The sequence below is a fragment of the Cucumis melo genome, chromosome 12 (assembly GCF_025177605.1).
Source record: "Cucumis melo cultivar AY chromosome 12, USDA_Cmelo_AY_1.0, whole genome shotgun sequence".
NCBI classification, from domain to species: Eukaryota; Viridiplantae; Streptophyta; class Magnoliopsida; order Cucurbitales; family Cucurbitaceae; genus Cucumis; species Cucumis melo.
Genome location: NC_066868.1, coordinates 26,932,005 through 26,951,231, shown reverse-complemented (window position 1 = coordinate 26,951,231; position 19,227 = coordinate 26,932,005). Strand labels below are relative to the sequence as shown.

General features: G+C 34.0%; 4 protein-coding genes across 4 annotated transcripts; 2 read left to right on the top strand and 2 right to left on the bottom strand.

Annotated features, from left to right (window-relative positions):
- Window positions 1-501: 501 nt before the first annotated feature.
- LOC103504066 (dihydropyrimidine dehydrogenase (NADP(+)), chloroplastic) lies at window positions 502-3,584 on the bottom strand. The gene is made up of 8 exons (XM_008468530.3): window positions 3,549-3,584; window positions 2,981-3,403; window positions 2,294-2,557; window positions 2,040-2,210; window positions 1,550-1,662; window positions 1,237-1,423; window positions 962-1,071; window positions 502-867 (listed from the first exon to the last, which is right to left on the bottom strand). The coding sequence occupies exons 2-8, from the start codon at window positions 3,251-3,253 to the stop codon at window positions 711-713; spliced, it is 1,275 nt and encodes a 424-aa protein (XP_008466752.2). The 5' UTR covers window positions 3,254-3,403; window positions 3,549-3,584; the 3' UTR covers window positions 502-710.
- Window positions 3,585-6,715: 3,131 nt separating this feature from the next.
- Window positions 6,716-7,989, bottom strand: LOC103504136 (mitogen-activated protein kinase kinase 9). The gene has a single exon (XM_008468637.3). It carries the CDS (start codon window positions 7,816-7,818, stop codon window positions 6,853-6,855), a length of 966 nt encoding a protein of 321 aa, XP_008466859.1. The 5' UTR covers window positions 7,819-7,989; the 3' UTR covers window positions 6,716-6,852.
- Window positions 7,990-12,579: 4,590 nt separating this feature from the next.
- On the top strand, window positions 12,580-15,394 carry LOC103504239 (uncharacterized). Its single transcript, XM_008468698.3, has 4 exons — window positions 12,580-12,942; window positions 13,081-13,163; window positions 14,937-14,992; window positions 15,082-15,394. The coding sequence occupies exons 1-4, from the start codon at window positions 12,771-12,773 to the stop codon at window positions 15,158-15,160; spliced, it is 390 nt and encodes a 129-aa protein (XP_008466920.1). The 5' UTR covers window positions 12,580-12,770; the 3' UTR covers window positions 15,161-15,394.
- A 481-nt stretch (window positions 15,395-15,875) lies between these two features.
- LOC103504355 (UV-B-induced protein At3g17800, chloroplastic) lies at window positions 15,876-19,017 on the top strand. Its single transcript, XM_008468767.3, has 4 exons — window positions 15,876-16,251; window positions 16,383-16,527; window positions 17,199-17,491; window positions 18,002-19,017. Exons 2-4 carry the CDS (start codon window positions 16,390-16,392, stop codon window positions 18,837-18,839), a joined length of 1,269 nt encoding a protein of 422 aa, XP_008466989.1. The 5' UTR covers window positions 15,876-16,251; window positions 16,383-16,389; the 3' UTR covers window positions 18,840-19,017.
- The last annotated feature ends 210 nt before the right edge of the window (window positions 19,018-19,227 follow it).

The window sequence follows — 19,227 nt, the reverse complement described above, 5'->3', positions numbered from 1 at the left end:
CACAGCAACATATATGTATAATAATTCTTAGTAAAAGTTTTAATTTGGAAAAATAGGTGAACAGTTGAAGGGTTAAACAAAAACTAAAAAGAGAAAAAAAGAAAACACTAGAAAAGCTTTTTCTTTTTTCTTTTTTAATTACAAAAAAGGAAAAATTATACACTATCATCTACTTAATAATTTAACTCGATCTCCAACAAAATCTTCTCATTTTCAAACTAACCAACCCTGTACTCCAAACACCAATTTCTTAACTTCACTAAATTAAATTTCAAAATCCGACCCAACATCCTAAACAACTTTTATACTCTTATACCAGCAGATATGAGTATTTGAAAAGATTGCTGGCCAGTTGAAAACAAGAATTTTACGGAAAGACTTGATTCAACATTCATCAACAAAGGCTTCCCATTGTCCGATTCTTTTTAGAATGTGGGATCCATCCTTCTATCAATGACTTGGGATGAATTAGAGATAGTTAGATGGATTATTGAAGAATGATTTTTGTCTATAACAAATTGCTATTATTCCTTCACGTATCCAATCTACAAAAGTTTATCATACGAAAAATCAAACTGTTACTGTAATAATACATTTATTCGTCACCCTTTAAGAGGGAAAGAGAAAAGAAACTTTACTCTGATACAAAGACACCATTTTTTTGTTATTTCCAATGACAAAGCGAAGCAAAGGTTTGATTGATCTGTACTTCAGTTTGAAACCATACTCTCAGTTTCCTTAACAAAGCCATCGCCCGTCCAATCTTTATCAGATTGCAGACCCTTCTTCACAGCTTTTCTCTGCTCGATTGCTTCCCGCTGCCTCCGAACCAAATCCATGTGGGTCGTGAAATATGGAAGAGAAGCCCTGTTTCACCCCCAAAATCATTAACGTGACCAATGTTTGAGGGACCGGAGTCAAATTCTATAAAGAACTATTGAAATTCAACCTCCTAACTTACCCTCTGAAGTCTTCAATGGATGAGAAGTTGTGAAGTTTCATGAAGTCCTGAAGCTCAGCACATAGTTTCTTTACAAGGCCATACCCATGCATCATCACTCCTGTACATACCTGGAGTTGAATTCAATTTTCTCAGAATACAAATCTTTCCCAAAACAAAAGGCAGACTACTACTTGCTCGAGCTTGGTCAAATGAACTAGTTGTAGTCGAAACGTTAATAATCATTGTTATGCTGTATGAATTAGGAAATCATATGCTACAATCTCTCGCCATACCTGGACAGTGTTTGCTCCGAGTAGAATAAACTCGGCAGCATCTCCACCAGCTTCGACACCCCCAATGCCAGAAAGAGAGTAGTCTCCATCGTTAAATTCTGCCTTCATCATTTTTGCAATGCTCAACACTTTCCCAAGAGCAATAGGATGAACTGCCTTGGAAGAATAGCCTCCTGGAGTTGAATACCTAACAACATAAAGATTGATGCATATCAAAAGTTTTAGCTGAACAATAGGCTCGGGACGTAAGATTTATGCAATTCAATACACAACAATTGTCTATTGAAGAGTTCAAAAGTTCGAATTAGCAAACCCCTCAACACAAGGCTCGGGACGTAAGGTTTTGAGATCAATTCCCATTACACTCATGATCGTGTTGATGGCTGCTATTCCCTCACATCCTGATTTCAGAGCCACCCTTGCAGGCTTTATAAAAGAAGAAGCATTACATGAAAATTCAATTCAATTAATACCATACAACAAAAAGAAGTGAAGATTCATCAGTTGGATCAGCACATGCAATCATAGAACAGTTATCCAAATTATTCCCATAGCTATCACTATAGAATAGATTTCATTTTAATTATTCATAAATGTTGAGTCTGATTCAAAAATAGAACTTCTTCGTCCAACAAACAAATTATGTACCGATGCCATGTTTGTTGAGGAGTTGTAGCCTATATATCATATTATTATCGACTATTGACTATCGACTATCGTCATCAGCAAAAGAGTTTGTCCCATAACAAGACGAACACAGCTCCAAGAATAATGTGATCTTCCAAATGTCGGAGCAAAAATACCTGTGAAATGTCAGTGATATTGGGGGTCATTTTTGCCCAAACAGGTATTGTAGCTTTTGCATTAATCCATCCACAAACTTCTTCCAGAAGTGCACAATCTTGTCCAACTGCAGCACCCATTCTCCGTTCGGGCATGCCATGAGGGCATGAGAAATTGATTTCAAACGCATCCTGTCGAAAAAGACGTCAACATTGGATGAAATGAACCTGTTCTTGGTATTTAACATGGGAAAATGGTCATAGTCTAATCTTACAACTCCAGTTTGTTCGACTCGATCGATAAGTTCTTCCCAAGCAGCTTTATTATACTCCTCCATTATTGAAGCAATAAGAATCCTATCGGGATACTCCTCTTTTAACTGCTTGAACTCTTTCAACATAGTTTCAAGAGGCCTATCACTTATCAATTCAATGTTCTCCCACCCAATAATCTGCCCCTTTGCAGAGCCATTCGAATCCGCTCGTAGCCGGGCATATCTAGGAGTTACATTTATAACTTTTGCTGCATCTAGTGACACCTAACAGACAAAATTATACATGAAATGGAAATGTAAGCTAATGAACAGATAGCCGAACCAATAGCCTCCAGCCAAAGATTAATCTTAAAATCTCTTAGTCCAAACAGTTAAATCATATTTGTAATAAAAAGCAATCTCTAAATTGACTTTTCTTCCAATTCCTTGCACTAATTATGTCTTGGATTTTAAAGATCTTTGTGAAAGCTAACAACAGCAACAGATTAACATTAACACTAACTCAATAAATCAAATCAGTGGTCAATAGATCAGATTAACTAAGTACAGGAAGAGAAAATGAAATGATCTAAAAGTAAGAATACTCCCAAATTACATTTCACAACTTCATCAAAGACATAATTTCCCAATCAATATTTCCTTATTTCTCAGTAACCAAACAGAATCAAAGAGAGCGAGAAAACTTACAGTTTTGGCAATCACAGCCCCCCAACCTTCATCAAATGCTCTCTTCATAACCGTATAGTTAGTTCCTGGCGGACCCGACCCAATTACAAACGGGTTGGGCATGTTCAACCCATTGACCGTCACACTGAGATCGGGCTCCGCCTGAGGCTTGCCGGAGGCAACCACTCTAAACCCAAGTCTAGTTGGTCGAGTCAAACCCGTCCGGGACGGATTCAGAGCGAGGTTGGGAATTGGGTTTTTAGTTCTGAATTGGGTAAGGTTGAAGGACGCCATGGATCAACAAACTGGAGCTCTGTTGTAACTAGAAATTCTGGAGTGGAACAGAGGAAGAAGGAAGAAGAAAAGGGTAAGTGAATCTGAGGTGTAATGTTGAATCAAGAGCAATGGAAAAGTGGGGTATGAAGAATCCTCCTCGTCAACTTCCTTTTGGATTTACACAAAGTAATCAATTTAATATTCATGGATGATGATGACGATAATGATGAGATTAATTATTCATTATTCCCTGACAACTTTTCAAAACACTTAAGGAAGAAAAATAATTAAGATTTGATTTTAAATATTTTACCTTTATTTAGCTTACACTTTTAAAGTAGAAGAAATTAGATCATCAAACAAATTGAAACTTAAGGTGGCAAATGAGAATGAGTATATAGGCAAAACCCAAGGTGGCAAATGAGAATGAGGAAGAAAAAGAAAACAAACAAACTACGTTTGATTTTTAGGTAAAGTTGTGTTGAAACAAATTACACCATATTTGTCAATTCCGCCTAACAACATTTGTAATTACACGCATCTGCCGATTTTCTCACTGTCATTCCTTACTACTCTACGGATAAATGGGCCGGCCCGTTTCCAAATACCCATGCTTCATTTTTTTGGCCCATTAGGCCCAACCCCACCAATATCTTTTCTCAAGTCATAATAATAATAATAATAATGATGATGATGAAACGTCATGTCGTATGGGGTGTGAGTCGTGAAGTTAGAAGAAGGTAAAACGACAGCCCCATGAGCGTTTTGGACAGATGGCGGATCTCTCTTCACTTGTCTACACCTCTTATGTTTTTGAATTTCATTTCTATATTGCTTCCTCACTTTAAATACTTCCACGTTTCTATCTCTTTTTGGAACTTTTCTTTCGTCCATGACCAAATTGAGTAACCAAAAGTATAAAACATCTTCACGAGTAGGTAAAAGTCATGGGGAAAATTAAAACTATTCTTCTTATTATTGTATCATAATCTATTGTCTAATAAAATGAAATTCAAATTCATTCCATATATTGGCGAATCTAAAGACGCATCATCTTGAAGGGGTATGTTAATATGTTAAGAATCTCACGTTGAACAAAAAAAAACAATAAAACTCACATTCCTTTTTAAATAGATAAACCGCTCATCTTATTATCAATTGGTTTTGAGATAATTAAATTTCATACTATCAAACAAATACCCAAATTTGATTCTTAATTATAATGTAAGGCTACAGTGAATTGCACCAAATTTGATATATCCATTTGATTTTTAGTTTTTGAAAACAAAACTTACTTCCTCATCGTTTTTACGTAGCTCCTGTAAATGAGTTAGTTCGAAGGGTTTGAGGATGAAAAACAAGAAGGATTGATTTTTGTAAGGAGGTTTTTGAAAAATGAATAAAAAGTACAAATGAAAGAGGTAATGTGTATTATTAATTGGATTGGAAAGCAAAAGATTAAGATGAATATTTATAATTAAGAAGGGTGTGGCCTAAGGGAGTTAATTAATTAATTGATTGATTAAGATACAAAATTGACAATATATAAAAAAAAACTATAGTAGAAAACAAATGAATAATAAATAAGTATCCAAAGTCTACAAGTGGCATCCATGACCATGATCAGTTGATTGAGGTTCATGAACCCTTCACATCTTTGATGTACATATCATTGTTTTTATTATAATTTTTAAATATCCCATTGGATAAAATCCCTTTCTTTTTTTTAACTTTCCCAAATTTCCCTTTTTCAGCCTCCAACGAACCGAACCTTTCACGAACCATCCTTTTCTTTTAATTAAAAACATTTTCTTCTCTAATCCCAACTCACACCCCTAATTCATTTTCAATCTCTACTTTTTAACTCACTAATTACCTCTCTAAAAACACATTTAAGATACATTAATAATTCAATAAATTGTCTAGCTATTTTATTTATGCAATATGTAATACATACATGATGGTGGTGTAAGCATAAAAAAATCAATACAAAAATGTTTAAATATTAATTAATGATGTAAAAGCTATTTTTATTCTATATAAGTTTTGGCGGTTCTCTTCTCTTGAGTTAGATTAATTAGGTTTAATTTTGTTTTTAAGGAAATGATTAATTAATGTTAAGGAGCACATGGAAAATGTGAGAGTAATTATTGGGAATGCAAAAGGAATCTTCCTTTTTTAGCAATACTTCAAAATAATTTTAAAAGTTTTGAGTGTTGGGTTTTTCCCTAAGTAATTCCTTAAATCTATAGGTATATTTCAAATTGATACTACTAAGTCTATGAAAGCTAGCTCTCTACCTTCTCTTTGAATAATGGGTCTCTTTATAAACTATAAATAAAGTTGCTCAACACATAGCTCGAGTCCATAAGGACGTTTTGGTTGTGTACATTCATAAATAGAATGTTAAAAGTTTTGAGTGTTGGGTCAGTTTAACTAAGCTCAACAACCTATGTTAAGATTGTTAGTGTTAAACGTGTTTCAAGTGGATGTTAGATTATTTCTTTACCTCGATGTTTGAGCAGTACAATATATTGAGTACTGTTAGTCTAAATTTAAGTTATTGTACTAAATTAGGTATTTATATGTGCTTGACTTTAACACCAGATATATATAGCGTGAGTTTTCTTGTAGGTCAACTTAAACACGTTCTATAAGACCATATAGGAGTGCTTTGTGTGTGGGTCAAAGACCTAAACGAGATCTACATACCAATGATAATCATACTTTAATCAAACACCATTATCCATCGTTTTAGTCATCATTTTGTAGATAAAATACAAATTAGTTACCATTTAAAAGATCGATAGTTCAATTCTTTACCTAAGAAACTTTAAACTCCTACGCAATTTACATCAAGTTACGTATGCATTTAATTTGTAGTAGTGGTTGAAAATTTTAGCTCAACTAATTAAAGTGGATCATATCCTTGTCTAATATCTTTCTTACGATACGAAGTTCGGTAACTATATACCTTACCTTCATGATTTCTCATAGGAAAGAAGTTAGTAATTTTTTTTTCTATTATGGAGCTTAAAAGTTGTAATTTAAACAAAATTAAACAACATTATATACACTAATCTAATTTCAACTAATCCTCAACTGGGATTATAAAATGAGTATAAATAATTTTATATAATAATGTTTGTTATGTTAGGTGGATGGTCACTATATATAAATTTAAATATATATTATGTCAATAACATGTGGATTTGTTAATATTTTAAAATAGGAAAAATAATAATTCATCCTATAAACTCTTTAAAGTTTCGAAAAATTAGATTTGTTATTAATTTTTCTCAATTAATAGGTCAATTAATTTTCAAATTTAGTAAAAAAAAAAAAAAAAAAAAAAAGAGATGCTGATTTTTAGAATTGAAGAATTTTTCTTTAATACAAAAAGTACAAAAATTCTCCGAAGTTCTGCTGGGGATTTGGAGGAGATTCAAAGATGCTATGCTTCAGATGAAGATTCCGATGGAAAAGAAAGAGAGGAATATATACAAAAAAGAAAAAAGTTCATCCGAATTCCGCAAGTTTATGTACAGATCTCACAATTTGGCTTGATCTTTTTAAACTGACATTCATTCGGATCCTTACAATTTCACCGCGTGGATTCATCGATTATCCGACGATGATCTCGATGATTCCCTGCATACAAACGGATGCGTCAACAATTGCGCCGCCGTCCATCTTTTACTCGATTCCTTCTGCAAACAACACTCAACAAAGCTCCGAAACTCCTCCGACGCATCCTCCGGTAGCTTCGGTGGTTCACCGAAGCAAATCGCACACATCAGAGTTGCCCAATCCGGTCTCTGTCCAGCCGGAAGAAATGGAAAATGACCTAAATAAAGTTCTAGAAGAGTAAGCCCCAAACTCCAAATATCTCCGGCATAACCATTGTAATTTCCGCCGTAAGTCTCTGGATCGAACCGCTCTGGACTCATATAAGCACAAGTTCCGACGTAAGAATTGCAAGCATCCAAAGTCCTGCACATAATTTTACTAACTCCAAAATCGGCAATCTTAACCTCCATATTCTTATTCACCAACAGATTCGACGGTTTAATATCACGATGAATGATTTTATGAGAGTGAAGATAATGAAGACCATTAAGAACCTGACGCGATACATGAGCGAGCGTCGTTTCTGACAAAGTCGAGTTCTTCTTCAATAACGAATCAAGAGATCCAAGATCCATATACTCCATCAAAATCGTTACATCTCCAGAAGGTTTCTCGAAGATTCCATGACACTGAACGACATAAGGAGAATCGGTCCGACGAAGAATCTCCATCTCTCTGAAAACTTGGCGACGAACGGTGGGATCGCAGTCGCCGTGGACGACCTTGAGAGCGTAAGTAGTGGAGGTGCGTTTGTGACGGACTTTGTAGACGGTGCCGCCGTTGCCGTGGCCGAGGACTTGGAGCTTTTCGAGGTCGGAGGAGGAGATGGCGGAGGGGGCGGCGGGAGCGGGGGGAGCGGAGGAGGGAGGGAGGGGAAGGGGGAAGCGAGGACGGCAGTCGGAGAGGTCGGGAAGGCGGAGGTTGAGGTGGCGGCGATCACGGACCAAAGCCATAAGAGAGAAGGGAGAAAGGGTTTGGAAAAACGGAGGATTGGATTTGGGGAATTAGGATAAAAGTGAAATGGGGGAAAGGAATTTGTATAAATAAGTGAGTGAGGGGAAGCACGTGGGAAAGTGGAAGAAATGGAGAAATTAAAGGAAGTTGCCACGATGAAGACCATCGTTGTGGGCTGTTGTTGTCCGGCGTCTTTTTTTATTTAACTAACCTTTTAATTAATCATAATTATATTATTATTACTGCTTTATATTTCCCTAACTCTAATTACTAATTACTATAATATTGTGTAAATGTGAAATTTAATCATTATTAAAATTTGGTTAGATGGGTTTTTGGTGTTGATATAATTATTTATGTTTTTGTGACAATTGGCAGTAGGTATGGTACAATTATACAAAAGCTAGCCACTAATTTTTCTAATAATGCATGAATATGTTCCACTAAAAGAATGGAAATTTCCATCCTATTTTCTATATTTTGTGCATGTTTTAATTAAAAAAAAAAAAAAAAAAGAGGTGGGAAATGTGCTTTAAATTTGGCTAAAATATTAGTGTGTTTCATGTTGGTTGGAATTTAGGTTTTCTTATTTTATATTTTCAATGATTATTAATTTTTTTTTTTCAAATTCTTTCACTCGTGTAATAGAATATTATTTTTTATTATTAAATTATAAAAATATTCACATCTTCTATTCAAAATTATAATAAAATTGGATAAAAACTAAATTTAAAATTTATAAAAATTATAAAAATTGGGATTAGATCAATAAAATAATTGAAAATAAACCAATTTGAACTTTATCCACAACATTGAGGCTTTACTAGATAATTATTTAAAACTTTTATTGTATGTTTTTTACAAATAGCATTTTTTGGATTTTTCTTTATTATGTTTTATTATTTAGTTTCTCTTAATATTTAAGAAAACCAAGCTAAAATTTTAAAACTAAAACAAAATAGTTTTCAAGCTTTTGTATTAATTTTAAAATTTGATATGAAGTGTTTTTTGTTATATATATATAATAAAAGAGAAAGCTAGAATGAATCGATAGACAATAAACATGAATATCAAAGGCATAAAACTAAATACAAGATTGTTATGCTTTAAAGTGTAATTAATTATCCTACCTAGTAGGAATTTTCTATCGTTTTAGAAAATGTTATCTATTTGAAATCAAAATTATTAAAAAAACCTTTAAAATCTTACCAAAAGCGCCAAAATATAGAATCTTTAAAGAACCATATATTAAACAATAACTACAAGGAAACTCCAGACCTAGAATCAAAGGACGAAGCAAAGGACACACCAAGACATCAAAACGTTAAAGTAATGCACCCCAACTTTAAACATTACGCAAAACGGGCAAATAGAAAAAAGAATATAAATATAAGAATCTAACAAGAACAAAGAACATGACAAAACAAACCACACTAAAGCAAACCAGCAATATCCTGAGTCTAAGAAGTAGCACGATCACAAACAGTAGAAACATGAAACTTCATAATTACCACATTATACATCATGAACGTTACTTTTTTTTTCTACAATAGTATTTGTAAAATCATTAAAGAAAAATCTAAATAAATATATTTTGAAAAAAAAAGGTTAAAATAAATGTTAGGATAAAAGAAGGGTAAAAGAAAAAAGGTGTGCTAAGATATTTGGTTTACTAGATAAGCTTGACTTCATAACATCACGTGGGGTTATTTTCGTCAATTTCAAGAAGCCGCCGACGACATTTTTCTAAATATCGCCATCTTTTCCTCCGCTAATAAATAAATAAATGACCAAAACTTTTCAAATAATAATATTATTAATTATATAATAAATGAGCAAAAACCTATCCAATATATATATATAAACAATTATAAATCTCTAATTTGCTATATTTGAAAATAACATTTACATTACTTTTGAAAAAACATCTTTTCAAATCAAAGAACAATCTTAAAAGAAGATCATAATTGTAATAGAATGAGAAAAATTTGTTCATCATTCGAAAGATGTGACAAAAATGCATAATATTAACAAAGAGAATGCCCTCAACGAAAGAAAACTCTCCTTAGGTTTTATAAAAGCACTTCAAATTTATAAAACCCAGTGATGTATATGTAGACAGTAAAATGTCACATTCAAAGAAAGACCCACTGATAAGAAAGGGTGTGGAAATATGGGGGAAAGATAAAGACACATAAATGATAAACGTATATGGGGGCAAAGATAAGGAGGGGATGCTTCCATAGTGGAGGCTTTCTCTCTATACAAGTTGAAAGGGGGGGGAGGAGGGTCCTCACTCCTCACCTCAAAATTGACACTTTTTTTTTCTTTTTCTCTCTCTTTACATTTTAATTTTTAAAATTAAAGCTTTTGCATTTCTTTTTTCAATTGTTAATTATATAAAGATGGGTAGGTTAAGAGAGTTTGCCATGTGGGTATCTCCAATCATTAATTTCATATGAAAATTTCAACCACCAACTTGCTTCACATATTCCAAATAATATAATTAGACATTCGTTATTGGAATCAATTTCCCTTTTTGCTTTATATATATATATATATATATATATGCATCAACTCCCCAACTATAATTGAATAAATAAATAACAATATCAAAATGCCTCAAAAAATAGACAAAAGAAATGTCAAAACTCATAGGCTAAGTGAAGCAAGTAAGAAATTAGAGCCCTATGCCCTACAATATACATGCATTGAATTAGCTATCCAAAGAAAGAAAAAGGCTAGCTATTAAATACTTTTGTCTTCTACTAGGTAGCCTAGTAAACTTCATATACCATATGACCCATAGATTGTGAATATTGATTAGTCTATTGTTTTCAAACCAAGGCAGCATCCCCTTTGGCTTTGTTTTCCTTATTGGATTTGTATATATCACTTCAATTACTTAAAAGAAATTCAAAATTCAATCAAATTCTAGTGGATAATCACAAAAATTATTATTATTTTAACAATTGATGGTTCACAGTTATTTAGAACTAATAGCACTACAATAATCACGGTGTAAAAGCATAGACGAAAGTGAAGTAAATTGATAAATTTTCTACCAAAATTATATATATTTATTTATTTATTTATTTGTGTTGTTTAAAGATTGTGTTTATTTTATTTATTAATTATATTAATAAATTTAATAAAATAAAGAGGAGTTAAAGGATCTCTTTTCTCTTCTTCTTCTTCTTCATTTTTATTTTTTAATTTTATAATTTAACTTAAAATTTGAGAATAAAAATAGTAAATTAATAGAGCAACGGAATTTAAATTATCAGACCAACGGTCAATAGTCATGGCCGGTCAGTGGTCACCAAACTTGGGCATTTGCATTTGCAAACGAATCTTAACGCCGTCAAGACCGATAAAATATTCGGTTGCTTTTAGCACACCGATAATATATTTGTTATCACCTTCTAAAATGACAAATTAGAAGCTTCCATTTCAAAAATGACAAAACCCAGTACTTAGGATAGTTTAATTTGATTATGTTTGTGTTTTTATATTTATATGTTGTTTTAAGTATAAGTAAACTATACTTCTAAAAATTAATTTATGAAAATTTACATAAAAATTGTTAAAAATAAGACGATTTACTCCTTGTATAAGCTAGATGAGTTATTTTTTCAAAACAGTGCATTCTAATGTACAATTTATAATAATTATTTATCAAAATTTAAATTTTTTTTCTATATTTTAGAAAAAAAGATTTGAAAAAATTCTAAAAAATGGTAGAATCTCTATATGTTCGTGGTCGATTTCGTCTAAGAAGAATCGAAAAAAAAGGACTTTGGTTGAGAACCCATCGACGATGATTCGAGAAGATTTCCAATACAACCATGAAAATATGAAACTAATTTAACGATTGCCGACGTATCGACCCCACAAGGCCACAACGAACGAAACTTAATCCGGCAAGATTTCAGAATAAAATTGGGAGAAATTGTTAAATTATAGATGGAAAGGAGAGAGAGAAGAGAAAGAAGCTGCTGAGTTTAACATGCAAGTGGGGAGCTAAGGAAGAAAAATGGGGAAGAATAATGGACAACTAGGATTATTGTTAAGAAAAAGAAAATCAATAAGATTATAAGAACGCGACGAAATAAAAAAGAGAAGAAAAATTGGACAGACCTTGTAATGGAACTAATTTATGCATCGATGGAGAAGGAGAAGAAAGAAATGAAATATGGTTGTTGCTGACGAAGTTTGGCTATGGCTGCCACAGGAGGACGATTTAAGAGAGGGAGACGATTGAGAGCGGCGGCAATTCAAACTTTTTAACCCTAAAGTCTACAACTATAAAACTTCAAAGCGTTGGAGATTTAAATTTGGAATAAATTGAAAGTGATGTTGATTCATCGTAACCAAAGTTAATTAGATTTTTGTTTTTTAGTTTGTTGATTGTGTAATCGTTGATTATTTTATGTTTAATTAATTAAATACCAATGGTGCATGTAATTGTAATCTAATGTTCTTATTTTTTCTATTTGAAAATAGTCACATTCATTTAAATAAAAATCACTTTTATGTACATCATCATAATACATAAATATTGCCACGTTTTAAACCCTAAATAGATATAAAAATATTTTCTAAAAAACTAAATAATTATGTATGAAAATTATTTGATTTAAGGACACGTAAAATTAGAAAAATAAAGTAAGGTATGAATGCAAGAAAATGAGAATGCGTACACGAATGCCACGTGTCAAGTTGATGAAGATCGGACGACAACAAAAGCATGAGGATGATGAAGAAAAGGAATGGGAAGCAAAGTATTTCTTTATTAATTATTGATTATATTTCTTTCTTGTTCATTAAGAGAGAGGAGCGTGGAAGAGGAAGAAGAAGAAGACAACAAAGAGAAGAACTAGAAGAATTAATTCTGTTGGGTCTCTTCTGTATTCTGTTTGTGAATTAGGGCAATTTCATTTGATTAAAAATGGCGTTGCAATGGATGCTTTTGGCTTATACGGTGGCAGTGGAGGCTGCCATCGCCATTCTCCTTACCGTTCCTTCGCCTAAGTTGTTGAAGAAGCGTTTCGTCTCTTTGATTTCACTCATTCTACAACCTGCACTCTTCGTTGTGCCCTTTGCCGGCTTTCAGATTCTGGGTTTTCCCCCCTTCTCTTACTTGACTTTCTTCTATTTTGATTTTGTATCTTTTTTTTCCTTTCAAATCTCGATTAGGAACCTGAGATCGGACCTTGACTTTTGTTTTGGGGGATTTTTTTTTCTGTGGTACTGTGTAGATATCTACTGGAAGAATGAGCATCGGTTGATGTGCACATCTGAGATCTGTACTGCTGCTGAGAGGGATCGATATGAGAAATCTGTAAGTATAAACGCCTAGTTGGGTTTTTCTAATTTGTGGTGTTTTTTAACTGAGTTCTTAAGCATGCAGAATTAGACGATCGGATTTTTTATTTTATTTTTCGTTTATATTAGAAATTTGGATTTTTCGAAGGATTAGAAATTGGTGGAATGTGGATGGATCTATGAAATGGGGATATTAACCCCTTCTAGTTGACGCTAGTAATTGGTAGAATCTGGAAGGAGAGTGTGTAGTTGGGCTATTTTGCCCTGATAATGGAAAGTCAGGAAATCGTTCCCATATTGCTCTTGATCATGAATTTCCTTCTCTTACAACAAGCGAGATTGATTCCCTCAAGACTTTGGGAGAGCAAAAGATTGAAGTGTTAGAACTTACAACAACTCTTTTAAGTATATGATTGTACTCGTAGTTTTCTGTATTGCAGTATATGAATCTGGTTTGATGATGCCCTATATCATTTTTTTGTATAATTTCATTGGATAATGAACAAATCGGGCAAGTGGAGTGGAAGCGGTAAAATCCAAACCATTAGAAAGTCAAATGTCGTATATGCTCGAATGAGATTTGAGTAGGATAGATTGAAGATTTGGTAGTGAATAGAACATGATGAAGAACGAAGTTGTTGCCAAAGATTTTTTTGTCAAAATAAGAAGACAAAGCGTAGTGGGATGGATGGGTGGGTGGATGGGGGTGGATTGGAAAGAATGAGGTAGATTAGAATTGAACCAGTATGGAACTGTACTGTTATTGTGGGGTTTATATTGGCCAAGCCCGAATTTTCCAGCTTTCGAGTGAGTATATTCTAATTTTATGCCTTTTTCGAAACAAAGTAGCTATGTGTTGTAATTTTTGGATGAAGTGAGATAACATCTTTCTAAGTGATGTATTCTCTCCTCAAGAAATAATTTTTGTTCTAAAGAAATCATAATCCATAACATTTAGAAATATCTTTTTTCTTCTTTCTCTCTATACAATTTGAAAATCTACTCTCTCAGTGTCAGTGTTGTATGCAATCTGAAAAGAAACCTGCAATGTATATGTTTCGTATATGCTGTCTACTAGGATTCTCCTTCTCCCCTTTGAAAAGAAAACCATGACGTGGGAAGGATGATAGAGTTGGGAAGTAGGTAGCTGGATAGTGTGGAGTTGTGAACTACAATACTTCTTGTTTGGCCCAAGGGGTTTGTAGGTCTCACCACCAAAAAAACATCAATTTTATACTTTATTAACTTCTTACAGTGGGTCCCAGAAATTTGTAATTTTCCAGACTTCATAGCTCCATGGAGATCACAACTTCACCTCTTTTCCCAAACAAGGAGGCAGAAAAAAACTATCCTCAAATAGAAAATGGGGATAACGGGAAATTTGAATGTGTTTAGTCAATAAACTCATTTTTTTCCTCCAAAAAATGAAAACAAAATACAACCTGTGTTGCTATGCTTACCACCACATATTCCCTAGGTAATTTCAAAACCACGCCTATTTCAGGAGAAAAAACATATTCTTGAAAACTTTTCCTATTATCACAATCTCTAATCTCAACCTGTAAATGAGGAGTTTCATTGTCGTGCAATTATCTCCATAATTTTGTTTTGCCGATGCTTGTTAGGGACGTGTTTCTAATCATGTATGGTAATATAGAGACTGCATTTCTATCCCTTTTAATCTGTGTGGACAAACAGAATTGCCTTTCCTCCCTGATCTCTACTATGCTATTCTTTTGTCTTCTTCTTACCTTCTCCCCGACCCTTACCAAAAATGTTCATCATTCAGATCTATAAAGCTCAGAGGAATGTGATTCTGTGCGTTGCTGCATGTCTTCTCTACTGGTACGTTACAAGAAAATCCTATCCATTTGAATATTCTGACTCGTGTCAATTTCATTTTATCTGAACTGCTTCCGACGGTACACTTGCAGGTGTATCTACCGCGTTTGCAAGTACAACAAAGAGATCGAAAGTTTGGAGGAGGTAGAAAAGAGATACAAAGAACAGTAGGTTTCAGAAAATATGAAATCCTGTTCCATGTTGAACGGTTTTTTTTTCTTTCTTTCGCCACGGCTGTGTTATTCATACTTGAATCTTTGTTTGTACTCAAGTATTGGGAGTATCAACGTTACTAGAACACTAAAAACTTTGTTGATTTAGCGGCGTTCAAATATTAAGCTCCATGAAAAATGAACTCATACCATTACTGTTGTTGGATTAGTGGGAATAAAACAATTTTAGGTATGGACATAATTGCAATGATATAGAATGATCTCGTGTGTTTTATGAAGGAAACTAGAGTTTTCTACATATGACGAACTACCTTCGTTTTACATCCAATGATGCTTAGAAGAGAGATGCAAAATTTTGAATTTTTATTTATTTGGATGATTGTATGGATGGTTTTATGTGTATATGAAATTGACACGTGATCTCAAATTAGTCGATTGAATCATGTTTTTTCTCGACTTTTTTTTAGTGGTAGATCACGTAGGAAAAAGTTATTTGATTTGTTGGGATTCTGGTGTGAAAGATATCTTAGATTTTAGAATAGGAGAATATAAATATAAATTAGAAAAAAATAAAATCTTTTTCCTAATAAATAAATGAACAATAAACATCCACCAATGGGTTGTGACCTAATTTGTGGAAAATAAAATTTTGCAAAATTTAGGACGATAGATTATTATAAATATGCTTTTCCTTTTCATTCCTGGAACAACCTTAGTTTGCCACAGGAGAGGAGATTGATGGAGAATTTATGGGAATTTAAGTTTAAGTTGGACTTAATTTTTCTAAAAATGATTTAATACTTTGATTAATCTTTGCTTATAAAACTTAATTATCAATTAAAGTAACAAATTAATTTAAAAATTACCCATTTTTCAAAAATATCCAATGTGAATCACATCTTTACATATAATCTTAATTAGCATATTTGGGAATAGTATAAAAGAAAGCATCCTTCGTGGAACGAAACACTTGTTTGTTCGGACGTCAGACTTGAAATTCAGCTCTCCCACGTCTTCTTTATTTCCTCCATTTCTTCTCTCCGGAACCGTCCATCCACCACCTTCCTCTAGGGTTTCGCTTATTCTCCGGTAAAATTCCCCATTCTTTATTCTCCTTTGTATTTTTCTCGTCTATTTCCGCCTTTTTCTTTTCGTTTTTCTTCAGAATTTGATGGAGGCATGGGTGTTTGATGGTGTGGTTTGGGTTGTTCTATTTGCAGGGCTCGCATGGAAGCTGCCATGGCAACTGTGATTGGATCTCCTGTTGGAGCCTTTGCTCGCTTGAATTATACTGGAAGATCGGGAATCTTCGGCAATGGACTTGGTTTTGTCCGCTTTCCTTCCCTATCGCATGTCCCTATTCGTGTAAGAATGTTTCTCTTTATTATACCTACTTCGCAATTTTTTTTTTTTTCTATTTTGAGGTCGATTGATTTGTAGCTTTTTAATTTGATGTTCAATTTAACCACCAGGGGTTGGGTTTGGTTGGGTTCGGTAGTGGTCGATAAGGGTTGTGACAAATTGAGAACAGTCTAGGGAACACAAGGTGACTCGAACACTGGTGGATATAAAACGAGGGAAAATGCAATTGATGTTTAATTTCTGAAAACGGCTTGTTCTTGGTACTTTGATTTTGCTATGCTCGCAGTTTTGTCTTTTGGACTTGTTTATTTGGGTTCTTAATGACAATCTGTTTGTTCTTCTAAAACAAAGGCTTGATTGATGATTTGTACTTTTATGGTGTAAGTGAATCAGTGATGTGACGGGATCCTACTTTTTCATATGATACTGACGAGGTATAATCATTCATGGGTTAAATTCTTTTTTTTTTTTTTTTTAATGAGATTTCACAAGGTAGTATAAATTTGGTTTGTATCCTACTTTTTCATCTGATGGTATTGCATATTGCATTTTAATTTGAGTTTGATTTTGGATTATGGTATGTTTGTAAACTTTTGAACCTTCTACTGTTTCTGCAAATGCATATTTACTTCATGTTATTTATGTTTATTGGTATTTTCTTTCGGTTGTGGCAGCTATGCCCTCAAGTATCTTACTCCAAACTCTGGAATAAGAAATTGGGCACTGGAATTAGGAGAAGCACGATAGTTAAGGCATCCATGGATGCAGAGTCATCTGAATCAGGTGAACCTATTGCTCCCCTTCAGTTGGAGTCTCCAATTGGGCAGTTTTTGACCCAGATCTTGGTTAGCCATCCCCATCTTGTTCCTGCTGCTGTTGAGCAACAGCTTGACCAGCTTCAAAATGACCGGGATGCTGAGGGGAATAACGAGGCTTCTGGTTCTGGTACTGATTTGGTTTTGTACAGGTGTGTTTCTAATCTCGAGCAATTATTGTGTTGATAAATAACAGAATGACTTGGAGACTTCTCCAGTTAAAACTTTTGCTTATTATCTGATAGAGAGTGATTTCCATCCCATATTAATTATAATCAGGTACAGAGAATTACATGGGAACTGAAATTCTTAGGTAGTCGTATTCTAGTTCTTGGTTTAATGATTGTATGGGAGTAAAAGGTTCTTGATGAGCTATTGGGAAGGTGCAACTGAATAATGGCTATATATTGGGCCAATACGTTTACTTAATGGGAAATTGCTAGGTCTGGTTCTTTTTGGTTACACAATGTATCATTTTTTGTAAGTGCTACTTGAATGAAGTAATGAATTCTTTATCTTAATGAAATGTTAGAGTGCATGAACATAGAAGGTTTCTACGGGCGTTTGAACTAGTCTAATTTGTTAAACATGACGCTTAAACAGCCAAATAGTTAAACTTAAGGTGGTGTATTAATATTTTCTATTGCTTCTGCAATCATCAGGAGAATTGCTGAGGTCAAGGCAAATGAAAGAAAACAAGTTTTAGAAGAAATCCTATATGCATTGGTTGTACAGAAATTCATGGATGCTAATGTTCCCCTGATACCTGCAATAACCCCTTCATCATCTGATGTTTCTGGCCGAGTCGACACTTGGGCTGCTAATGATGAGAGCCTTGAGCATCTTCACTCGCCTGAAGCATATGAAATGATTCAGAACCACCTCGCTCTCATCCTTGGGAACAGGGTCGGCGACTCAACCTCAGTAGTACAAATAAGCAAACTCAGGGTTGGCCAGGTCTATGCTGCTTCAGTGATGTATGGCTACTTTCTTAAGCGAGTTGATCAGCGGTTTCAGCTTGAGAAGACGATGAAAGTTCTTCCAAAAGCATCAAATTCAGAAGATAGTATCATCCAACAAGCTATTGGAGAGGATGTGAGACCTTATGTGGGTGAGAACTCACCACCTGTTTCACCACATCCCGAAATCACATCCTGGCCGGATCGCGATGAGAACAGCATTGGAGGATTTAGTCAAGGTTTAAAAGCTTCTAGACTGCGCAATTACGTCATGGCCTTTGATGGGGAGACACTTCAGAGATATGCAACAATAAGATCCAAAGAGGCTGTCGGCATCATTGAGAAGCACACAGAAGCATTGTTTGGTAGACCTGAAATTGCTATAACACCTCAAGGAACCATCGATCCTTCCAAAGATGAACAGTTGAAGATTAGCTTTGGTGGTTTGAAGGGATTGGTTTTGGAAGCTGTCACTTTTGGTTCTTTTCTGTGGGACGTTGAAAGCTATGTGGATTCAAGGTACCATTTTGTTGTGAGTTGAGCTTATAATGTCATTCATACCAGAAGTATGTTTGTACTCAATAACAAGTTGATGTGTCCGGGTCATGCTGTATATTAACTACATATTTGTTTGTTTGACTGATCAAAGATATAGAAGTTTAGGGGGAAAGAGTTCCAACTTTTAGGCTATACTATACAGGAATTGAATTTGTTTGAAATTTCTTCCATTCTCTCGACACAACACGGCAACACACGGTACTTGGATTTACTTTTTAAGTGTTAAACATTATCTCTATCTTGTGTTTTGTCCATTCCATGAGGATTTTCTCTCGTAACCCGAACATGTGCTTTCTTTTGATCACAATCAAGCTGTAAGTATATCAGAAGTGGTAAATTAGGATTTCTTCACTCTTGGTTGAAAATCTGGG

What these genes read in the sequence shown, in the direction of transcription:
- LOC103504136 (XM_008468637.3), bottom strand. Translation starts at nt 7,818, where the DNA reads ATGGCTTTGGTCCGTGATCGCCGCCACCTCAACCTCCGCCTTCCCGAC.
- LOC103504239 (XM_008468698.3), top strand. Translation starts at nt 12,771, where the DNA reads ATGGCGTTGCAATGGATGCTTTTGGCTTATACGGTGGCAGTGGAGGCT. An exon ending in GGGATCGATATGAGAAATCT is followed by an intron (nt 13,164 to 14,936) that starts GTAAGTATAAAC and finishes TTCATCATTCAG; the next exon opens with ATCTATAAAGCTCAGAGGAA. An exon ending in GCTGCATGTCTTCTCTACTG is followed by an intron (nt 14,993 to 15,081) that starts GTACGTTACAAG and finishes GTACACTTGCAG; the next exon opens with GTGTATCTACCGCGTTTGCA.
- LOC103504066 (XM_008468530.3), bottom strand. Translation starts at nt 3,253, where the DNA reads ATGGCGTCCTTCAACCTTACCCAATTCAGAACTAAAAACCCAATTCCC. An exon ending in GAGTCGAACAAACTGGAGTT is followed by an intron (nt 2,211 to 2,293) that starts GTAAGATTAGAC and finishes CTTTTTCGACAG; the next exon opens with GATGCGTTTGAAATCAATTT. An exon ending in CCCGAGCCTTGTGTTGAGGG is followed by an intron (nt 1,424 to 1,549) that starts GTTTGCTAATTC and finishes TTATGTTGTTAG; the next exon opens with GTATTCAACTCCAGGAGGCT.
- LOC103504355 (XM_008468767.3), top strand. Translation starts at nt 16,390, where the DNA reads ATGGAAGCTGCCATGGCAACTGTGATTGGATCTCCTGTTGGAGCCTTT. An exon ending in TATCGCATGTCCCTATTCGT is followed by an intron (nt 16,528 to 17,198) that starts GTAAGAATGTTT and finishes CGGTTGTGGCAG; the next exon opens with CTATGCCCTCAAGTATCTTA. An exon ending in ACTGATTTGGTTTTGTACAG is followed by an intron (nt 17,492 to 18,001) that starts GTGTGTTTCTAA and finishes TGCAATCATCAG; the next exon opens with GAGAATTGCTGAGGTCAAGG.